The sequence below is a fragment of the Rattus rattus genome, chromosome 9 (assembly GCF_011064425.1).
Source record: "Rattus rattus isolate New Zealand chromosome 9, Rrattus_CSIRO_v1, whole genome shotgun sequence".
Classification (NCBI taxonomy): Eukaryota; Metazoa; Chordata; class Mammalia; order Rodentia; family Muridae; genus Rattus; species Rattus rattus.
In genome coordinates this window covers 11,561,241-11,580,936 of record NC_046162.1, presented here as the reverse complement: position 1 = coordinate 11,580,936, position 19,696 = coordinate 11,561,241, and the positions used below count along the sequence as shown (strand labels likewise).

The 19,696-nt window shown below is 54.0% G+C and overlaps 4 protein-coding genes across 4 annotated transcripts; all 4 read right to left on the bottom strand.

The window, feature by feature from the left end:
- Window positions 1–9,467: 9,467 nt before the first annotated feature.
- Window positions 9,468–11,172, bottom strand: Socs1 (suppressor of cytokine signaling 1). Its single transcript, XM_032914018.1, has 2 exons — window positions 11,078–11,172; window positions 9,468–10,567 (listed from the first exon to the last, which is right to left on the bottom strand). The coding sequence occupies exon 2, from the start codon at window positions 10,515–10,517 to the stop codon at window positions 9,879–9,881; it is 639 nt and encodes a 212-aa protein (XP_032769909.1). The 5' UTR covers window positions 10,518–10,567; window positions 11,078–11,172; the 3' UTR covers window positions 9,468–9,878.
- Window positions 11,173–13,293: 2,121 nt separating this feature from the next.
- Tnp2 (transition protein 2) lies at window positions 13,294–14,017 on the bottom strand. The gene is made up of 2 exons (XM_032913204.1): window positions 13,642–14,017; window positions 13,294–13,446 (listed from the first exon to the last, which is right to left on the bottom strand). Exons 1-2 carry the CDS (start codon window positions 13,967–13,969, stop codon window positions 13,430–13,432), a joined length of 345 nt encoding a protein of 114 aa, XP_032769095.1. The 5' UTR covers window positions 13,970–14,017; the 3' UTR covers window positions 13,294–13,429.
- Window positions 14,018–15,813: 1,796 nt separating this feature from the next.
- On the bottom strand, window positions 15,814–16,315 carry Prm3 (protamine 3). Its single transcript, XM_032912074.1, has one exon. The coding sequence runs from the start codon at window positions 16,200–16,202 to the stop codon at window positions 15,888–15,890; it is 315 nt and encodes a 104-aa protein (XP_032767965.1). The 5' UTR covers window positions 16,203–16,315; the 3' UTR covers window positions 15,814–15,887.
- A 627-nt stretch (window positions 16,316–16,942) lies between these two features.
- On the bottom strand, window positions 16,943–18,702 carry Prm2 (protamine 2). Its single transcript, XM_032914504.1, has 3 exons — window positions 18,626–18,702; window positions 17,130–17,413; window positions 16,943–17,007 (listed from the first exon to the last, which is right to left on the bottom strand). The coding sequence occupies exons 2-3, from the start codon at window positions 17,368–17,370 to the stop codon at window positions 16,943–16,945; spliced, it is 306 nt and encodes a 101-aa protein (XP_032770395.1). The 5' UTR covers window positions 17,371–17,413; window positions 18,626–18,702.
- Window positions 18,703–19,696: the final 994 nt, after the last annotated feature.

The window sequence follows — 19,696 nt, the reverse complement described above, 5'->3', positions numbered from 1 at the left end:
ATGCCTGCCAGGAGGAAGGGACTGGGCAGGGGAGGAAGTCCAGGCCACCACAGCAAGCACCGGCGGCTGATTTCCAAGAAACCAGCAAGGGACAGGAAAGTCTAGGCAAGGCTGTCGGACAGCTTTTGCTTTCAGTTTTCAGGGTCAGATCGGAGCGGGTGCCCAGACTTCTTGACTGAGCAGCGCAGGGCGCTCTGTTTTATGGGATCAAGGGCACAGCATCTCTAATGGTCGCCACGAAGCCCAGAGCTAGGCACTGGGGGCTGGGACTGTGGACTGGCTCTGACACCGTTCTGTCCCTTATCTGTTTGCCCTTTCTCTTATCTGCACCCCGAATCAGTCGGCTCATCCCTTGTTTATTCATGCCTGCCCCCCTCCTGCCATGTGTCCCACACTCTATCTTCAGTTTTTCCTTCTTCAGTCTTACCTCTCTCTCTCCCTGCTCTCCTCAGCTTCCTCCCCTCCTCCCGCGTTTCTCCTTCTTCCCCTTGCTTCCTTTCCCGCATTCTCTGTCCTTCCTCCCTCTCTGACTCTTTCCCTTCTGCTTCCCTCCATCTCCCCCCCCCACATCTCTGTCTCCCCCACCTCTCTTCTCTGTCCCAGATTTCACAGACTCCATTACTCAGAGGAGACAGTTTTGTATGTTTCCTTTTTGAGATAGGGTCTCACGGAGCACAGGCTGACGTCGAACTTACCAGGTAAATGTGGATAACTTTGGTGGTGCAGGACGTTAATCTCAGCTCTCGGGAGGCAGAGGCAGGCGGATCTCTCCGAATTCAAGGCCAGCCTGGTCTACAGAGCGAGTTCCAGGACAGCCAGGGCTACACAGAGAAACCCTGTCTCAAAAACGAAGAAACGACCAAACCTCTGATCCCCCTGCCTCTCCCTCACAAGTGCTGGGATTGCAAGTGTGTGGCACTGTGCTCCAGTTCGCACAGTGCCCCAGGGATCTCCCAGGCAATGATACATTGCATCTCAGCCTCGCAACCAGCAAGGGAACATTTGTGCATCCTATGCCTGACCTAATGCCTGGCCTTGGGGGTGTCAATGTCTTCCTTATCCCCCTCATTCCTCCTCACCTCCATTTCTACTTCCGTCTCCAGTTTCTCCTAAACTCCCAATAGAGTTTTTATCTTATCTCCAGAGGACTTCTTTGTATCTGGTTGACTTTTAAGACTTTTACAGGTATTAATGCCGCTGTCTCCCTAATTATCTCACACTTTCCTAGAGAAACTGAGGCATAGAAGTTAAGTAAGCATGCTCCCAAATAAAGAGGAAAGAAACATCGAAGGCTTTCCTCAGGGAGCTCAAAGCTTCCCCAGGACAGCCTGGCAGTGATGTAGGCAAGAGAACAGGACAGGAGTGATGGGGTCGGGGCTAGAATGGACACAGGGAGAGTTTGGGAAGATCCCAGATCCCGTGCAACAGGACCCTATTTGGGCACCTGGCAGTCACTAGCTGCTGGAAGGCTCTGAGGTCACTTCACTGAGCCGAAATGCTTTGTCCACTATGTAGATTTGCTATAGGACATGGACAGTGCTTGGCCTCCCCCCAGCCTCATTGTCCTCATCTGTAAAATGGACAATAACTGCACCTGCCAGGCAGGGCTGGGTCAGAACAACAGCTGGCAGCATTCATGTGCAATGTGTGTGTGGAAAGAGGTGACTCATCGATGGTCAGGTCTTCATGCTCAAGCCTCAGTCCTCCCCTCCCCCAAGACCCGCTCCCCTCATCTTCCCTGCACTGTCCCCACCTTAAGGTTCACTGTCACTCTGACCCACACACTACCCATCTGGCTGAGGCCCCCCCTCACCCCTCGGGACCTGAAGACTTTTATTTCAAACCACCTTCTGGAAACTGTGGTCTTTCCTGTCACCAGGCTAGTGGGGAGGGGACTTGGCCAAGGTGAGACAGATGGCACCCAGGCCACATTGCATTTTCAGTGGTCCGTGCAGGAGGTGAGAAAGGAAGGCCCTGGCTAGCCCTGCAAAGACGTGTTGAGCAATACAGTCTGTGACACATTTCTGGCTGCTTCTGTAATCCCTTATGGTTTGTGAAAGTGTGGTCCCATTGCATCTCCCAGCATGGGTGGCGTCTCCATAGACGCCAGGAGACCTGCTCCAGGAGACCTCAACCCTCCCCCGTGTGTGTGTGTGTGTGTGTGTGTGTGTGTCTATGTGACTGTGTGTATGTGTCTCTGTGTGTGTCTGTGTGTGTGTATGTCTGTGTGTGTGCCTGTGTATGAGTGTGTCTGTGTGTCTGTGTGTGTGCCTATGTGTGCCTGTGTGTGTCTGTGTGTGTGTGTGTGTGTGTGTGTGTGTGTGTGTGTGTGTCTGTGTCTGTGTTTGTGTGTCTGTCTCTGTGTGTGTGTCTGTCTCTGTGTGTGTGTGTGTGTGTGTGTGTGTGTGTGTGTGTGTGTGTGTGTGTGTGTGTGCCGGCTGCCTGTACACCCAGGTAGAAGGCAGACATCAACATTAGGTGTCTTCTTCAATCATTCTCTACCTCATTTTTTTTTTCTTTTCTTTTTTTTTTGGAGCTGGGGACCGAACCCAGGGCCTTGCGCTTGCTAGGCAAGCGCTCTACCACTGAGCTAAATCCCCAACCCCTCTACCTCATTTTTGACACTGGGTCTCTAATTGAACCTGGAATCCACTGACTGACTGACCAGCTGACCAGTGAAGCCCTGGGGTCCTCCTGACTCTGACTCTCACCACTTGGATTATAGACACAATCCACGATGCCCAGATTTGTCTGAATTCAGGTCTGCATGCTTACCCAGTAAGCACTTTACCTATTAGACTGTTTCTGCCACCCCATTTCCTATTTCCACCCATTTTCTGCTCAGCTCAGGCAGTGACTCAAATGTGTCTTAAGCGGCTCTCTAGAGGGATGTGGAGGGTGAGCCTGTGACCTCAGCACTTGGATATAGATGCAAGAGAACCAGATGTTCATAACCAGCCTGGGCTACAGAGTAATTTCAAGGCCACTCTGTGTCACCTGAGATCATGTCTCAAAACACAAAACCAGCAACCCTAGGTCTCTGGCACTTGTCAGCATTTTGCTTTTTTGCTTCTTCTGTTTTGTGGAAGGGCCGTGAAGCCTGTAGGGGCTTCAGCATCTCACGGCCTCAGCACCTTTGTCTGTGAAGCAGACAGTAGCAGCACCTGCTGGGCAAGGTTGGGTCAAGGTCAGGGCTGGCAGTACTTACTCCATGCCTCCTCACTCAGACAGAGCAGAGCCAACTTTCAGCAGAACTCACGACAGCATTTGTTCATCCCCTACTTGGCCTTTCACACCGGCCATGATCCAGTTCCCCTGATATAAAATCTCGCAGGCAACGATGAACTTGATTAGGTTAGAGATGGCTTGCTATGCAAACATTCAGACCCGAGTTTGAATCCCCAGCGTCCACATACAAGCAGCACCCATCTGTCACCCCAGCACTGGAGGAAAGAGATTGGTGACTTGATGGCCAGCCAGTCTAGTGGGGAAAGTGAGCTCCAAGTTCAGTGAGAGACTATGTCTCAAAAACGAAGATGCAAAGTGAGGAGAGATACCTGATGTACCTCTGCAAGTCGGCAAGTGTGTGTGTGTGTGTGTGTGTGTATACATATACATATCACACATATATATACATATATATACAAACACACATATATACACACACACAAATGCTAACACACAAGCATGCACAACGCACACATGCATACACACACACACACCACAACACATATACACATACACGAGTAATTGAATGGCTGGAACTTGGTCAAATGGCACAAGTGGTGCCCATGGATGCTTAGAATTCAACATGAAGACTTGGGAGGAAAGCAGGAGTTAGACCCAGCCTGGGGTGTGACATCGGGCCCTTATCTAGCTCTTTGAGGTTCGTGCCCTGATTAGATCTGCTCCACACTGCTCGTGTGAGGATGGTGTGGGACTCTATGCTTGTATGAACAGAGAACTTAGAGCAATGTCTAACATCTAGGAAGCAGTTGACAAGACTGAGCTGGGTGTCACCACTGCAACCGGCAAGTGAGGAGGCCAGGCCAGGACTGGTGTTGGGTTTGCTGGTTCAATTGGCATCAGGGCAGCTGGCTCAAGACACAGTGACTGTCATTATTAGAGCCCCTGATTTGGGGCTTTGGGGGGTTGCTTTTCATTTGCTCAGTGCCTGTGACCTCGGTAAGACAGGGCGGAGGCAATATGCTAATTGATCCTGATCTTGGTTTTATGAATGAAGCCACCACAGTTCCTCAGTTGACAGAGCCAGAACTCAAAGCCAAGTCCAAGGTCCAGGGCCTGGCTCTCCCTGTCCCTCCATGCTGTCTTCTAGAGTGGAATGTCATTGGGCAGGGGCCTTGAGAGACTGAGTCAGCCAAGCCCCACCCCCTCATCTCCTTCATCCTGTCTGTCTCTCCTGGCTGCACCCAACTGTGGAAGGGAATGAGTGTATGAGTGTATGGTCTACCCACAGGTCCCTGCAGGTTCCCAGGTAGGGACCAACTTTTTGTGTCATCTTTCAGGCTCCACCCTCATAGGGCCTCAACTGTCTGCCTCATGTTTCCTGGGTCCTAGCTCACCCTCATCTGCGCCTGTGGGCCCTCGGCAGTCCTGCCCCACCCCCATGGTCCATTCTGATCTGGAAACTCTCCCAGGTTGATCCTAACACAGCCTTGCAGGTAAGACCCATAGCCACCTCATACCAGGCTGTGTTGGTTTCCTGGGCCTGCACTGTGGGAAAAGGGGAGGGTATCTGAGCTTTGGCTGGTCTGTACTGCCTGTAGTGAGATAATAGCAGGAGCATCTAGGCCCAGTCCTGTGTCCACTCACCAAAACAGGGTCATGTCTCAGCCTCTCTGAGCCTGTTTCTTCACAATGGAAGCTGGTAGGTAGCCCATAAATGGTGTTGATCTAAAACACACAAGGCCAGGTGTGGTGGTACACGTTGGTAGGCTCAGAACCAGGGCTAAGGCAGGAGGATTGTGAGCTCAAGACAATCCTTGGCTACATAGCAAGACTCGGTCAAACACTTTGTAGTGTCTTTTTATTTAACATACTCTGGGAGGCTAGTAGTTCACTGCATTTGGAGGGGAGGAGAAGGGTTGAGACCCTGGGCTGCATGGCTGGAGAGGCAAGGATCAGCAGGGGCTAGAGTGTGGTGGAAACACTATTGAATATCTGAGGACTGACTAGGGGTTGAGCAGGGCACGGTGGTCCAAACCTGTAATTCTAGCACTTGAAGGCTCAAATGGGAGAGATGAGAGTTTATGTATAGCCTGGGCTACATAGCTAGTTCCAAGCCAATTTAGAATTACAGTGAAGACCTAGGAGACCCTGTCTTTAAAAAGAGGCCTAGAGGGGGCAGTGGTGGCACATGCTTTAATATGAGGCAGAAGCAGGTGGATCTCTAAGTTTGTGGCCAGCCTGGTCTACAGAGTGAGTTTCAGGACAGCCAGGTGTACACAGAGAAATTCTGTCTCGAAAAACTAAAAACATAAAAACTTTAAAAAGAAGGTTAGGGGCTGGAGAGGTAGATGACTTGGTGGTTAAAAGCCAGTACTGCTCTTCCAGAGGACGCATGTACTGGTCAGTTTCTGTCAGCTTGACACAAATTAGTTACCTGGGAAGAGGGAGCATTAGTTGAAGATTAGCCTGAGGGTGTCTCTGCTAGGGCATTTTCTTTTTATTAGATTGATGTGGAAGGGCCCACCCACTGTGGGCGGTGCCAATCAGGTGGCATGTATGTATGTATGTGAGAGAGAGAGAGAGAGAGAGAGAGAGAGAGAGAGAGAGAGAGAGAGAGCGCACAAAGCAGTAAACAGTACCCTCTGCTTTATTTTTCCCTCCAGGACTACTCGGTGGTGCACTGTGAACTGAGAGATAAATTCTCTCCTTCTCTAAGTTGCTTCTGATCAATGTTTTACTACAGCCACACAAGGGGAAAATAGGTCAACTGGAGTTTGACTCCCAGCACCCACATCAAGTGGTTCACAGCTATCTGTAGCCTAACTCCAGGACATCCAATACCATTTTTTGACCTCCAGGGCACTGGCACTCACATGTACATACACATAATTAAAGATAACAAAAAGAAATAATCAGAAAGGGGGTGTGGACAGGATGGCTGGCTAGCATCACTTTGACCTGGTGTGACCTCAGGATGTGCCTGCTTTGGGTCTTAGAAGGAGCCAAGTAGGCTGGAAACATGGGCCCCCATCCATTCCATAAGGTGGCCGCTGGTCAAGGGAGCCGAGCAGGGCTGAGCAGAGCCCAGTTCAGTGCTGTCATCAATGTGTAGTAACTGGCAGCCTGAGAAGCCAAAACAGAATTGGCCCAGACAAATGCTTTACTTAGCCCTGGCCTGCACCTCCCAAATACACCTTACAAAGGGCCACAGAAAACACAAGGGCTGGGAAGCAGGAGCTGGTGTCCTGGACCAAAGCCTTAAAGCCTGTTGGGCGGGGCAGAACAGGCTTGGAGCCGCCTCCTGGCCCACACTGTGAGCAAGGGAAGAGCAGGCTGGGTGGGAGATACTGTATCAGCATCCCAGTCACTGGAGCCTGTGGTTACCCTCAGGGCTGTGGCTTAAGGTCCCAGTGCCAAGTTCAAGGTGCCAGTCTGGGCAATGCTGTCCCTGTGTGATTTTGCTTTGGTGAAAACAGTACTCCTCTGAGGAGCCTTGAGGGTCCCCCAGAACCAGGCCGAGCCCCCTTGTTATTCTACAGACTCTTCTGGGTGATGTCTGTGAGAGGCTTAGCTAGCTGCTGCCCTGAGCCCCTCTCTACCCAGAGGCTGGAGGACCCGGTCCCAGTGCAGGGAGCGTCCGAGTTCCCTACACAGCCCTCACCAAGACCTCTAAGGTCCTGCACAGCACAGCTCAGCTCAGCCTTCCCTATCCTCTGGAGATCTGTGTGATGAGGGGAACCCACCCCTCTGCACCCACCCGCCATGTCTTCTCCTCATCCTTCCTCTTCCACTTGTATCTGTTACTCCAAAGACAAACTCAGTCCCATCCTGGGTGGCCTTCCTGACTTCTTCCAGTGCCACCCACCAACCAAGCACCGTTAGTTTTCCTCCGAGCCCTGCCTCTTCTTAGAGTATTGTTCCTCTATATTTACCTGTTACCCTCCATGAGAACTGAGCTTAGAAACCCTCTTTCATTTATTTCTGTATTCTTAGGGCTTAGAATAACATCTGAAATGGGCAGTGTTTATTTTTCCTATGTAGTCCAGGCCTTGAACCCTCAACCCTTTAATGTCCTTCGCTCCATCCTTGTTGCAGAGATTAGGCATCTACTGCATACCATGATTCTGTGCCAAGTGCTTTACGTTGGACACAACATAAGAGAGGCTTGCCTCCCCATTCCATGACTAACTGAACTCAGGCTGAGAGCCTACAGGATGGGGGAAGTGAGGCGGTGCACTCGGGAGGCAGAGGCAGGTGCATCTCTGAGCTTGAGGCCAGCCTGGTCTACAGAGTGAGTTCCAGGATAGCCAGGGCTACACAGAGAAACCTTGTCTTGAAAAACTATTAGAAAAAAAAATCATCTTGCTGAAAACAGGACAGGCCTCCTCTTCTTCCTCAGTAAAACAAGGACCACAGTTTCCTAGTTGTGGTGGCTTTTAGGCTGGTCTCCCAGCAGTATGGGCATGTGTGTGTGCGTGCGTGCGTGCGTGCGTGCGCCTGCGTGTGCAGGCGGTCCTGCTCCTTTCCCAGTCCGCCAGCTCCACACCCCACCTGGCCCCCTACTTGATCCTCCTCTCACTTTTCATTCTTGCACACTGACGTAAGTAAGCTCTGCTGAATCATGAAGCTGAGGTTTGAGGCCAGATAGAGAATCTGTACCCCAGGGAAGCCACAGGGCCACAGACACAGACACTCAAGTGCGGCTCCCAGGGGCTTTTAGGTCACCTTCCATATGTCAGGATGGATTTTTTTTTTTCTTTAATGACTCATAGAGGAAGAAGGGGCCAGCTCCGGGGAGTGACAGGAACCTTGATTCCTAGCTGTTCTACCTCAGGCTTTTACACAACAGTGGGTCTGTGATTTAGATTTACGTGATTAACACAGGACCTGTCAACTTTGTTCAGATTAGGAAATCCCCCCCCCCGGCATGCTGTGAAACAACTTGTCTGTTCACCTATGTCTGAAGGAGAGCCTGCTTCTGACCTGTGACGTGAGGATGCCAACAGTGCCACGTGCCAATCAGAAGGCCCAGGCGAAGGGTGACTGTTTTAAAGGTGGCCTGAACTGGTGAGTACCAGTACAAGCCAGGCGGCAGTGAGGCCTCAGCCTGTTTCCCAGGCAGGTCCAAGTGTTAAACATGGTTTCCTACTAGCCCCGCCACCTGGAATCTTGTGCTGGGGGTCTGCACAGCACCACTAGTATTCTCGAGTCTGCCCTTTGCCCTGCTAGACTGAAAAGCAGCAAGAGGAGAACCTCATTCATCCACACAGCAGGGTTGGGACTAAACAAGAAGGAAAAGAGGACCAACAAGACATGTCCTCCATGCTCTCACCACACTTCTCTGAAGGACCGGCCACCCTGGGCTAGAGGACCACAGCCCTTCTAACGTTCCAGAGAAAACCTGGACAGTATCAGCGTGCCCAGAGCAGCCGCTTCCTCTGACAGGATCATGAAGCATTAGGAAAGCCACTAGAAGCATGTCACAGGCTGCTGGAGTCCCAGATGATGTGGGATATGCCCACAAGGTTGCTTAGCCCCCCTGATGACCGGCAAGGCCCAGAGCCAGTGCCCTACATGTGTCCTGGAACAGCCCTTCCAGCTGGGCTCCTGACGGTACAACTGCTTCAGAGACCCAGAGAGGCGAAGGGAATTGCCCAAGCCCCCAGCAGCACCCAGGCCCCTGCCACCACAGACCACAAAGCAGCTTTCCGGCTCCAAAAAAGCACACAGGCTGAGTCGGGAGAGGAGCGACAACCAGAGCGGCTCATCGTCCCCCCTGAAGTACTTGATGGCTTGCAGAACTGCCACTTCTTCCAAAAACTCGGTGAGCCCTGGCCGCTCTGCCCCACCCTCTTCCTGGAAGTAGTTGTGGTCAGAGAAGCAAAGAAGTTTCCTCTCTGTCATCCATTTCAAATTGATACAGGGTGGACAGTTAAAAGGCCCACCTCTCCAGTCCAGGAGTGGCCTATCACCAATTACCCGTCTCTCAGTTTTCTCCTCTGTATACTGGGGGCAACGCAGTACTCAGGGTCAAGGGCTGCCCCTGTAGGGCTCAAGACCAGGCATGATACTCAGGGGAGCTCAGACTGGAGCGGCCATCTTCCCAATCATAAACCAAAACTAGCCTGGAAGTTTGGTTCCCAGTACTGTGGGTGGAGCTGTACAAGATGCCTGGTCCCCAGCATCCCCAAGACTTCAAGAAAGTCAATCTGTATACACCGCTCCCAACCCAGGACGTTTGGCCAAAGCATATATACGCTCTAGAAATCTTTGTTTCTTTAAAAAAAAAAACTTTCATAATAAAGTTTATTATCTAAATTGGATGTAAAAATATAAAATAGAATATTCTGCACAGCAGAAAAATGAAGCCAGAGACCCTCCCCCACCCCTGGTTTGTGCAAAGATACTGGGAACATGTAAACATGGAGAGGTAGGCGTGGAGTTCAGGTCCTGGCCCCAGACACAAGCTGCTACAACCAGGGGGACCGGGAGGGAGCACCAGGAGGGGAGGCCCCCCGAGAGGCGGGATGAGGTCTCCAGCCAGAAGTGGGAGGCATCTCACCCTCCACACCCACTCCCTCCGACCTAGGCGGGGAGGGCTCCCACGTGGTTCCAGAAAAATAATAATAATTAATAATAAGAAATAATAAGGCGCTCCCACTTAATGCTGCGGGCACGGCGGCAGCCGGTCAGATCTGGAAGGGGAAGGAACTCAGGTAGTCACGGAGTACCGGGTTAAGAGGGATGCGTGCCAGGTTCTCGCGACCCACGGCGGCCACGATGCGCTGGCGACACAGCTCCTGCAGCGGCCGCACGCGGCGCTGGCGCAGTGGGGCCCCCAACATGCGGCGCGGCGCCGCCACGTAGTGCTCCAGCAGCTCGAAGAGGCAGTCGAAGGTCTCGCGGCTGCCGTCCAGGTGGAAGCGGCCGGCCTGGAAGTGCACACGAATGCTCGTGGGGCCCGAAGCCATCTTCACGCTGAGCGCGAAGAAGCAGTTTCGCTGGCGACTGTCGCGCACCAAGAAGGTGCCCACGGGCTCGGCACGCAGCCGCTCGTGCGCCCCATGCACGCTCAGGGGTCCCCAGTAGAAGCCGCAGGCGTCCAGGAGAGCGCTGGTCCGCGTGATGCGCCGGTAATCAGAGTGGGAGCGGAAGGTGCGGAAGTGAGTGTCGCCCGGGGCCGGGGCCGGGACCACCGGGCAGGGCCGGGGACGCGCGGGGGCCGCCGGCGAGGACGAAGACGAGGACGAGGATGGCTCTGGCCGCCGTCGGGGCTCTGATGCCGGGGAGATCGCATTGTCGGCTGCCACCTGGTTACGTGCTACCATCCTACTCGAGGGGCCAGCTGGAGGGGTGGGCCATAGCGTCCGGGGCTGCGCTGATGGGGGAGACAGAGGCAGTGAGCCAGGCAGCCAGGCGTCCGGGTGGCACAGGCCGGCCAGCGGACCCCAAGGAGCGAGAGTGACACGCAGAATCCGCCCGGAGCCTGAGCCTCGGTGGGCTCATCTGCGAAGTAGGCCGTTCCTGTATGTGGAACCCTTCCAGACTGGCGGTGGAGCCCTGCCTCCCCGCGCGCGTGGAGAAGGGGGCGTGGAGAGGGGCCCGACTCCAGGCCGTCCCCGCTGGGTGGCTTGCCGCCTCGCGGCTGCCGCCTACTGGCCACGCCGGGAACTGGAACCCGGGCGGACGATCTGGGCTCAGGGCCGGAGAGGAGGGGCTGACGGCGCCCCGAGCGCGCGAGGGGCCGCCTGGGCCAGCCGGTGGGGCAGGCGCCAGAGGCATAGCATCCACGACCCCGCCATGCAGTCTGCGAGGATAGTCCTGCCAGGCTCTGCTCCCCTTCCTCCCATCCCCTCCCGCCTGCTCCTTCGCAGCTGCCTCGGCTCACCTGGCGGCGGGACGCGGGGCGCCGCGGCTGGGGGTTCCGGGGCTGCTGTCGCGCATGCTCCGGGGCCGGGAGCCGTGCCGCTGCCACGGCCGCAGTTCTCTCTGCTGCTGCCCGCCCCTGCATCAAGCTCTTAAACCAGGGAGGCCCCGCCCACCGATCCCGCCCACCGCCGCTTTCGGTTTCTCTTTCCGGCAAGTCCTTCGGGTTCTCTCTAGATTTCTTTGGCTGCCCCTGGAGAGGGTCCACCTAACTCGTTCTCGCCTCTCACCTTCCCTGATTGGGACTTCTGGGGTTCTGGCTCTACCCGGAATCTTCTGTTTCGTGTCACCTAGTGCCTGCTCTTTTGCTCTGGCTACCTTCGCCCCACATCGCTGCTCCCCCGGTGGGATGCTAGCTTGGGGCTGACACGCCTCCTCCCCTCCGAGTGTGTGCATTCTCCTGGTCAGAGCTCCACCGCGCCTGGAGCCTGTGCCCCCCCTAAGCAACTCCTCCCTGCCAGGGTCCTTCCTGCCCAGGACCCAAAGGCCTTGGCAGTCTCCGCTCTAGGAGCCCGGCTAGCCAGCCCTGGAGACCTGTGGGGCCGCCGCCCTCCTCCAGAATCGCGCGCCGGCCCCTCCCGTTGGCCACTCGGCCTGGCCTTGGCTTGGGCTTCCCAGGAAGCGGTGGCCTGACCGCAGAGGCTTCAAAGGAAGCCTAAGGCGGTGCGGGAGGGGCGCCCCCGCTCCCGGACGAGTTCCTCGGAAACTGGGCGGGGTTGGGTTGGGTCCCCAGGGGCCTGGACTCTCTGCACTCCTACTACGTGGGCAACCGAAGAAACTGAGGCCCCGGGCGGGACAAGAAGCTGTAGCCCCCAAACTTTGTCTTACTAGCCTCTGTCTTACAGAGCCCCTCAAGGCTCCTGCAAGCATCTCTCTGCACAAGGGCTCCCATGCCCCGTGCACACCTTGGCCAGGAATTCAGGCGGTCAGACCTATTTTAAGGACACTGTGGTTTCGTGATTCAGTTTGTCCTGAAAGACCAGGAGTAGGTGCCTAGCTGACGATGTTTATGAATGAAGGCGGGTGAGTTTCGCGTGCAGCTTCCCTGAGCTAAGTGACGCACACTGCCCTCTACAGGTTTCTCTGTTTGCTGCCACGCGACTCTGAAGCTCTGAGGCCAAGGCCTCCTGGTCTCCCTGCCTCGGTTTCCCCAGGCTGGCATCAGGTCTTCCTGCCTTCCTGGAATTACAAGCATGACCGTGCTTGGTTTTTGCAGTGCAGGGGACTGAACACAGGACCCTGTACCAGCCTATTTTAGTAGTACTGGGGTTGGTGAATTCCATCCCCAGCCTGTGCTCCCAGTCCAGGCAAAGTGTAAGAAAGCCTCTTGGGGTACAGTATCCCTTTGGGACTTGGCAGCAGGAGGGTTGGCGCTGATGTGAGCAGCAAGGCTGGGCTGGCTCCTGCAGGCCTGCTTCCCTACCAAGGCTCTTGGTTAGCAGATGGCTCCAGGCCTCACCACCACCTCCACCTCCACCTCCACCAACTCTCAGGAGAGTTACCACACCCCCATCCCCACTCCAACCCCACCCCCTCCCACACCCCTTCCACACCCCTCCCTGGCTAGCCCTCTCCCATCCACCATATTCCAATGATGCCTAGCCTTACTGAAGTGTATAGCCAGGGGTCTGTTTCTTTGCCCCTACCCACTGCCTATGCCCCACTGATGGTTTGGATCCAGTCAAGGGGCTGGCACATAAACTCCCTGTTCCAAAGTACAGCGTTGAGTCAAGCTGAGTCTTTGGACAACTTGGTTTCAGTTTCTAAGAGTTGTGAAAAAGAAACAGGCTGAGCAGTATAGCCGCTTCCTGACACCCCCCCCCCAGGGGTCCAGAGAGCCCAGTGCCCACAGCAGCTGCCATTGTAGGTCTTGCAGGCTTCGGTGCAAGTGGTGCCTCCATACACTGGCCTGCAGCCACCTTCCCAGCTTGGGAAGCACTGCCCGCTGCCCCTGTGTGATTTTGAAAGTGGCAGCACAGACGGGAGAGGGGTGGGGACGACTGGGTGATTGTGCAGTGAGTTATGGGAAAGTACTTGTTCAATTCCCTGAACTTTGTCTGTTAGCCAGGCAGTGCCTCCCTGCTGTCAAGTCTGTGGTATGCACACATGCGGGCATCTCTGTGCCACATTAAGTGTTGGATAGGAATGCTTTATTTAAAAAAAGACTCAAGACTAGGCTTCCAGGGTACAAGCTTTAATCCATGTTGCATAGAAATTGCTGCAGTGACATGTTCCTGTACTGTCATCCCAACATTCCCCTAGTGATGGCTATCTCCTTTGGGATCAAATGGACACAGGAACATCCTGGAGTGTGTCACTTGTATCTTCGTCCTAAAAAATAGGAATGGGAAAAGGGCCTTTAATACCTGTCTGCTCCCCCTCCACTCCTCTGAGCATTCTGCCCTTCCTCTAGAAACCAGTTTAATGCTGTGGCTCAGGGAAGCCGGCTGGCCTCCCGGGCAGCCTTGCCTGCATCCTTAGGGTACAGCAGAGTCTCTCCCCCGACCCCACTGGGCAGTTCGGTACCTGAGCTACGCCTCTTAGCTCTGTGAGTCCGCTTCCGCCTCCTGACCGCCTTTCTCTTGCTCACTTTCCCTTCCAAGGTCTTCCTGTTCTTGGGGCAGCTGCCGCGGTGGCTGGGTCTTGAAGGTGAGTAACGAGAGTGCATGGGTGTTTTGGGGTGCTTCGTCGGCGGGCCAGGGCTGGGGCTGGAACTGGAGCTCGGGTGGCCTGCTTGGCTGCAGCTCCGGCAGTGGTGGCTGCAGGCACACTGGTTATTGGTGTGACTTTGAGGCCGAGAGGAGCTGTGCGGGTGGGGATGAGTGGTGGGAAGGCTCTGCATCTTGGTGTCCATGGGAGGCCACACTCGGAGGGGCAGAGACTTCCTCCTCCTCCTCTTCTCCCAGCAGGCCTCGCTTTGGGGAGTCCCCAGAGCCCCCTAGTTATATAGCTGGGCCAATTATGATGGCACAGGCCACAGAGGGTGACAGGTATGGCAAAGCCCTGCCCCTCACCCTCACCCCAGGGCGGGGCAGCTTTTAGGGTCCTGTGGGTCAGGTCAGATTGTGCTGAGCCCACATCTCAGACCTGCAGCTTCCTTGTTTTCAACTGTGTGTCCTTTCTTTCTATTCCAGTTCTCCTAATAACTGTACCCTCCTCATGGTGACATCAACGCTGAGGGTACTGACAGAGAAGTTATATCGTGGAGTTAAAGATCAGCCTGCGGTCTGCGCTTGAAGGCCTCAAGACAGCTGCAGAGTTCTCTTCCACCCAGCCACCTAGTGCCTGGCCTACCGTAGGAAGTAATAGCCAACGTGTGGGCAGTGAGCCAGTGTACCCTGATTGGATAGCGCCTTGGACCAAAGGCTTGAGCGATTAGGAGCTCAGCCGGTGGGAGGTTGAGGGTTAGGTTCACAGATCTGGTCTGATCTTGCATATCCCAAGGGCCCCCCATTCCCATCAGCCTGGGATGCCTCAAGTCCTGGTGGTCTTTGCTTCAGTACCCAGCCTGGGAAAGAAAAGGTCAAGTTGTATTTTACTAGAGCCACCTCTGATCACCCTGCCACTCATACTGAGATGATCCTGCCTGCATGGCCCTGCGCACACTTCTGTACTCCTGAAGAACTGCCCCTTCCCACCCATGCTTGTGTGTGTGTGTGTGTGTGTGTGTGTGTGTGTGTGTGTGTGTGTTCAGGAGGGGTTTTCTCTCCTTGAACTCAGCTCAATGACATGTTCCTGTACCTGCTGAGACAGTCTCAGCTCAAGGACTCTTCTTCCAGAGTTCTGGGGTTTCAGTTCTAAGTTCATTTTTTAATAAACATGCCAAGTGAAAACTGCCTGATTTAATGAGCCCTGCCTACTCTGTTCATCCTTTGCAACCAGCTTTGTGTGGGATGCTCCCCCATTGTCAGACTGAATGGTAGCTTCCCCTTCCCAAGGCCTGTGTCCACATTCTAATAGCATAGCTTTGAAGAATCATGGTACTGTACACTGACAAGTGTTCTCACAAAGGGTAGAAGAGCTGTCACAGCAACGTGCCTGGCACGTACAAGGCCAGGCCGATGTACGGGCTGGGTTGCTGTAGCCATAAGCCCAACGTTTCTAGAGGAGTGGCTGGTGACACCTACACCCAGACCATTGTTGTACACCTAAAACAGGCTCTGCTTCCGCTACACAGCCCTGAGGCCTCTGCAGCTCCTAGGGGAGAACTGGCCACATCTAAAGGACATATTTAACCTTCCCCAAACCCACTTGCCCCTAAGAACTGCCACTGGCTTTCCCTTCCCGAGTCCCCAGTGACTGGGTCAGACTCTGGAGGATGAAAGCCAAGGACAAAGAGGACCTTCCGTCCTGCCTTCCTCCCATGTGCCACCCACAAACCACTTGCTGTTCCTCTTGACTAGGAGTGAATAAGAGGCGGAACCAGGACCTGCGACTGTTCCTCTGCGCTTCTTTGCCTACAGCCACATCCTTGTTCTTCAGAAGATGAGGATCCTGCCTCCTCATCTACGATCCTCATCTACTTTCTATTCATAGAGCCTGCCTCGAAGCACAGCCAGCCCTGACAGTGCCCCCAGTGAGACATCACAGTCTACAGAGGCTCCCTTGGTGCTTCTACAGGCATGCTCACACACACATGCACACGCACACGCATGCACATAAAGGGAAAGAGGGAGCCCAGGAGAGTTCCATGGAGACTCTTTATTCTTTTCTGAATGTCCTCTTCCTCTGGCATGGCAATGGGCACCCACTGCCGGGCAGGCCTTGATGGGTCAGGAGTGCTTCTGCTTGGGCTCCGGGCTTGGCTGGGCCACAGCATCCTCAGCACCATCTTGCTTTTCGGGCTCCAGCAGCAGCAGCTTGCCTTTCACCGGGATCTGCTCCTCCTCCTCATCTTCCTCATCATCATCTTCCTCCTCCTCATCTTCCTCATCCTCCTCCTCTTCCTCACCCTCTGATGACAGGGAGAAGTTGTCTTGACTCACACAGGCCACGAGTTTCTTCATGGAGGACTCGTGGCCACGGCTGTGACCCGTGTTCTGGGCCGGGCCGTGGCCGGTGCTGAGCTTGGCACAGCGGGAACCCATCGCCCACTCCTGTCTCTCTGGACTAGGAGGGAGGCAGCCTGGGCAGTGAGAGGATGTGAGGCCAGTGGGTGTGGCGCTGACCTCACAAAGGCTCCAAGGCACCACCCTCCCCCACCCCCCAGAATTTGGAGCTAGGCTAACATTTTCCAGGAACCCTGCTGGCTCAGATGGCCCCATGAGCTGGGATCATTGGGTGGATCAGAAGCTGGAGTGGGCAAGGGCTAAGCCGGAACTCATGAACTCAGTGTGATAGGAAGATGGACGCACTTCCAGGTTGGACGCACTTCCAGGTCTCAGTCCAGCCCCACCACGCCACGTGACGCCATGCCCCAACCCACCACAGCACACTACTGCGCTCCCCACCCCACCCCATTCTACCCTACCCTACCTCCCCGTCCCCCAGCACTTCATTCTCTCTACTTGTAAGGATGCTTGTACTTTGGCCACCTATGCATGGTTCACGTCATTTCCTTACTGCAAGAGTAGCCCTTGTTCCCTAGTCCCCTCCCTCAGGCCCACGGCACCCACGAAAGGAAGACGGCAGTCAGTTAATCTCATGACAAGCTTTATTTAGCAGGTGGCTTTGCTCATTACTTAGATTTCGTGGCTCCTTGGCAGCTCAGGGCTCAGATATCAACATGGAATGGTGTTGTGGCCTTACATGACTTTGCTTGGGCAGGTGACTTCCTGGGGCAGGTGACTTCCTTAGCTCCAGGCAGAATGGACCGGCCTGGGGAGGCTTAGTAATAGTGCCACCAGCATTTCCTGCACCTGCAGCTCCTCCTCCTTCGGGATCTTCTGCAGCCTGGGTAGAGAAAAGTTCAGGTTTGCGAGGCTGCCCGGAAGGCAACAGGGTTTGGAGAGGGGCACCCCTGCCTTCGTGGGCAGCAGCAGAGGTAGCGGGGGACTTGGCTACTGGGTGCTTACCTCTGCGATGCCGCCTCCTGTGGTGGCAGGAGTGTCTCCTCCGCCTTCTGCATGACCGGCGCCTCTTGTGGATTCTGTGAAGCCTTTTGCAGCGCCTGTGTCTGTGGTGGTGGCCCCTCCCATAGTCCTCCACGCGCTCTGGGCTCAGCTCTTGCCCCTGCCCCTGCTCCTCGCGCTCATGGTCTTGCCCAGGTCCCTGGTGCTGACCCTCACTGGGGCTCCTCATTCGGTAGCGAACCATAGTGCCAGGAGATCAGGAGGTTTGGGTTGAGGCTGCAGCTGACCTGGATTGGAAGAGGAGGGACGGTAGCCTGCCCACCTGCTCTTGGTGGTGATGATGGTCTGGTGTGGGGGGGCGGCTCTCAGAGGGCTCATATATAAAGGTGAACCCCACTGTGACCTGTCGGCCCACCCCTGATTGATTGTTCCCACCCTGCCCAGTCTCCTCTGTGAGGGCAACACAGAGTTTGCAGCACTGGCTGGCAGATTGGGAGTAGGGTCCAAGTTACTCATCTTGCCTTGAGGTCCTGTAGCATGCTGACTTATTTAATGTGAGACAGCCTTGAACTTCTAACCCTGGTCTCTTCACCTCCCAAGGGCTGGAATTGCACGTTTGCTACCAGCCCATGGCGTTGGTTGGGCATTCGAGGAAGCACTCTACCAACTCTTAGCCCAGTCTGTGCTGTCAGCCTGCCAGGCACTGGCCAAAGCTTTGTAACATATCTTCCCATGAGGGAAACTGAGGCGCAGATAAGGAGCAAGCAGGGTTGAGGTTTTGTGTAACTGACTATCTTGGATCTTTCTCACCTCTTGGACCTATCTTGAGACATGTCTGAAACATTTCTACATGCCGCTCAACTCTACCTCCCTTTTAAGCCAGAGATTTGAGCCCATCATAATAGTATGTGCAAGGGTTTGGGCTCCACCCAACAGGAGAAAAAGTTGTCCATATTACTGAAGCTCAGGGGGTTTTGTACTTTGTGTGTATATTGTATGTATGTATATAGATAGATAAATATGAATTGACCCAACATGGTGGTTTTGGTTCCTTATATCTGAAGTCGAAGTCCAGAATCAGATGGGTGTGGGAGTGGGACAGAGGGACTCAGTCTCATAATTCCTGAATCTGACCTGTCACCATGAATGTCAAAAAGGGATCTCCGATGACAGTACAATGAGCAGTTGGTAATGTGTGCCTAGTTTATGTGAGGTGTATCCTTGGCTACACAGCCTAGTAGCAGGGGACCCAGTAGATGCTTTGGTTTGCTATTGTTACTGTGGCCGTTGGACTAGACTGGGAAACACAACTTGTCTAGTTCTTGGGCACATGCCAGGTTATCTGACTTCTGCATTCACACACACAAGCCAGGCCACAGGATTGGGTCAAGGGCTCCAAGTCTTGGACACCCACTGTCTTAGTTAAGAGTTTCTATTGAAGATACACCATGACCAAGGCAACTCTTAGAAGGGCAAATACTTAACTGGGGTTGACTTACAGTTTCAGATGTTCAGTCCATTATGGAGGGAAGCAAGGCAGCAGAGAGGCTGACTTGGTGCTGGAGCTGAGAGTTCTTTATCCTGTTCTGTAGGCAAACAGGAGAAGATTGGCACCCTCAGGCAGCTAGGAGTCTCTAAGCCCACCCCTCAGTGACACACTTCCTCTAACAGGCCACACCCACTCCAACAAGGCCACACCTAATAGTGCCACTCCCTGGCCCCCATAGGCTTGTTCAAATATATGAGTCTTTGGGGACAATACCTATCCCCAAATATAATATTGGTGGCATTTAGTCCAACTTCAAAAGTCCCATAGCCTATAACAGACTCAACAAAGTTAAAAGTCCATAGTCTCTTCTAAGAGTCATGCAATTTCTTAACTGTAATTCCCTATAAAGTCAAAAGTATGTATTACCGTTTCAGAAAATACTGAACCAAAACCTCCAGACTCTGCTTCTCCATGTCTGAAATCAAAGCTCTCTTCAGATCTCTAACTCCTTTCATCCTTGACTGCTCTTGGCAGAGCTGGCACCCTCCTGGACTGGTTCCACTCCCTGTTAGCAGTTTTCCTCGGCAGATTTCCTACAACTCTTAACATCTCTACCATGTTGCAGTCTCCAAGGCAGCTTCGACTTTATTTGTTCTGATCCACACATGATCTTCTGAGTTCCTCCAAAGGGCTTGGGGTCACTTCTCCAGCTCCTCTCTAGCACTCTAGGCTCTGGTTGACCCCATTTTGCTGCTGCTGTTATTGGTGGCCATCCTACGGTGATGGTATCTCCAACACACGGCAACTAGGCTTCACCAATAGGATCCCTTCGTGGTGCCAAGCTTGACCCCTTCAGTCCTGTGCCCTCAACTGCAAATGAGACTGCACCTTTACCAATGACCTTCCATGGCCTCTCACAGTGCCAAGCCTCAGCTGCTCTCCGTGACCCCTTCATGCCTTCAAAACCAGTACCACAAGGGTGACTCTTACCAAGTTCAGCCATAGCACAAGGTACAACCTTGGCTATCTCTGGAACACTGCAGCTTTGTGCTGGTCTCTTCTTAATCACCACTAATTCCTT

Bases quoted from the DNA above. Each gene is read 5' to 3' on its own strand.
- Tnp2 (XM_032913204.1), bottom strand. From the start codon at position 13,969: ATGGACACCAAGATGCAGAGCCTTCCCACCACTCATCCCCACCCGCAC.
- Prm3 (XM_032912074.1), bottom strand. From the start codon at position 16,202: ATGGGTTCCCGCTGTGCCAAGCTCAGCACCGGCCACGGCCCGGCCCAG.
- Prm2 (XM_032914504.1), bottom strand. From the start codon at position 17,370: ATGGTTCGCTACCGAATGAGGAGCCCCAGTGAGGGTCAGCACCAGGGA. The intron at 17,008-17,129 runs GTAAGCACCCAG...TTCTCTACCCAG, and splicing joins CAGGAGGCGGCATCGCAGAG to GCTGCAGAAGATCCCGAAGG.
- Socs1 (XM_032914018.1), bottom strand. From the start codon at position 10,517: ATGGTAGCACGTAACCAGGTGGCAGCCGACAATGCGATCTCCCCGGCA.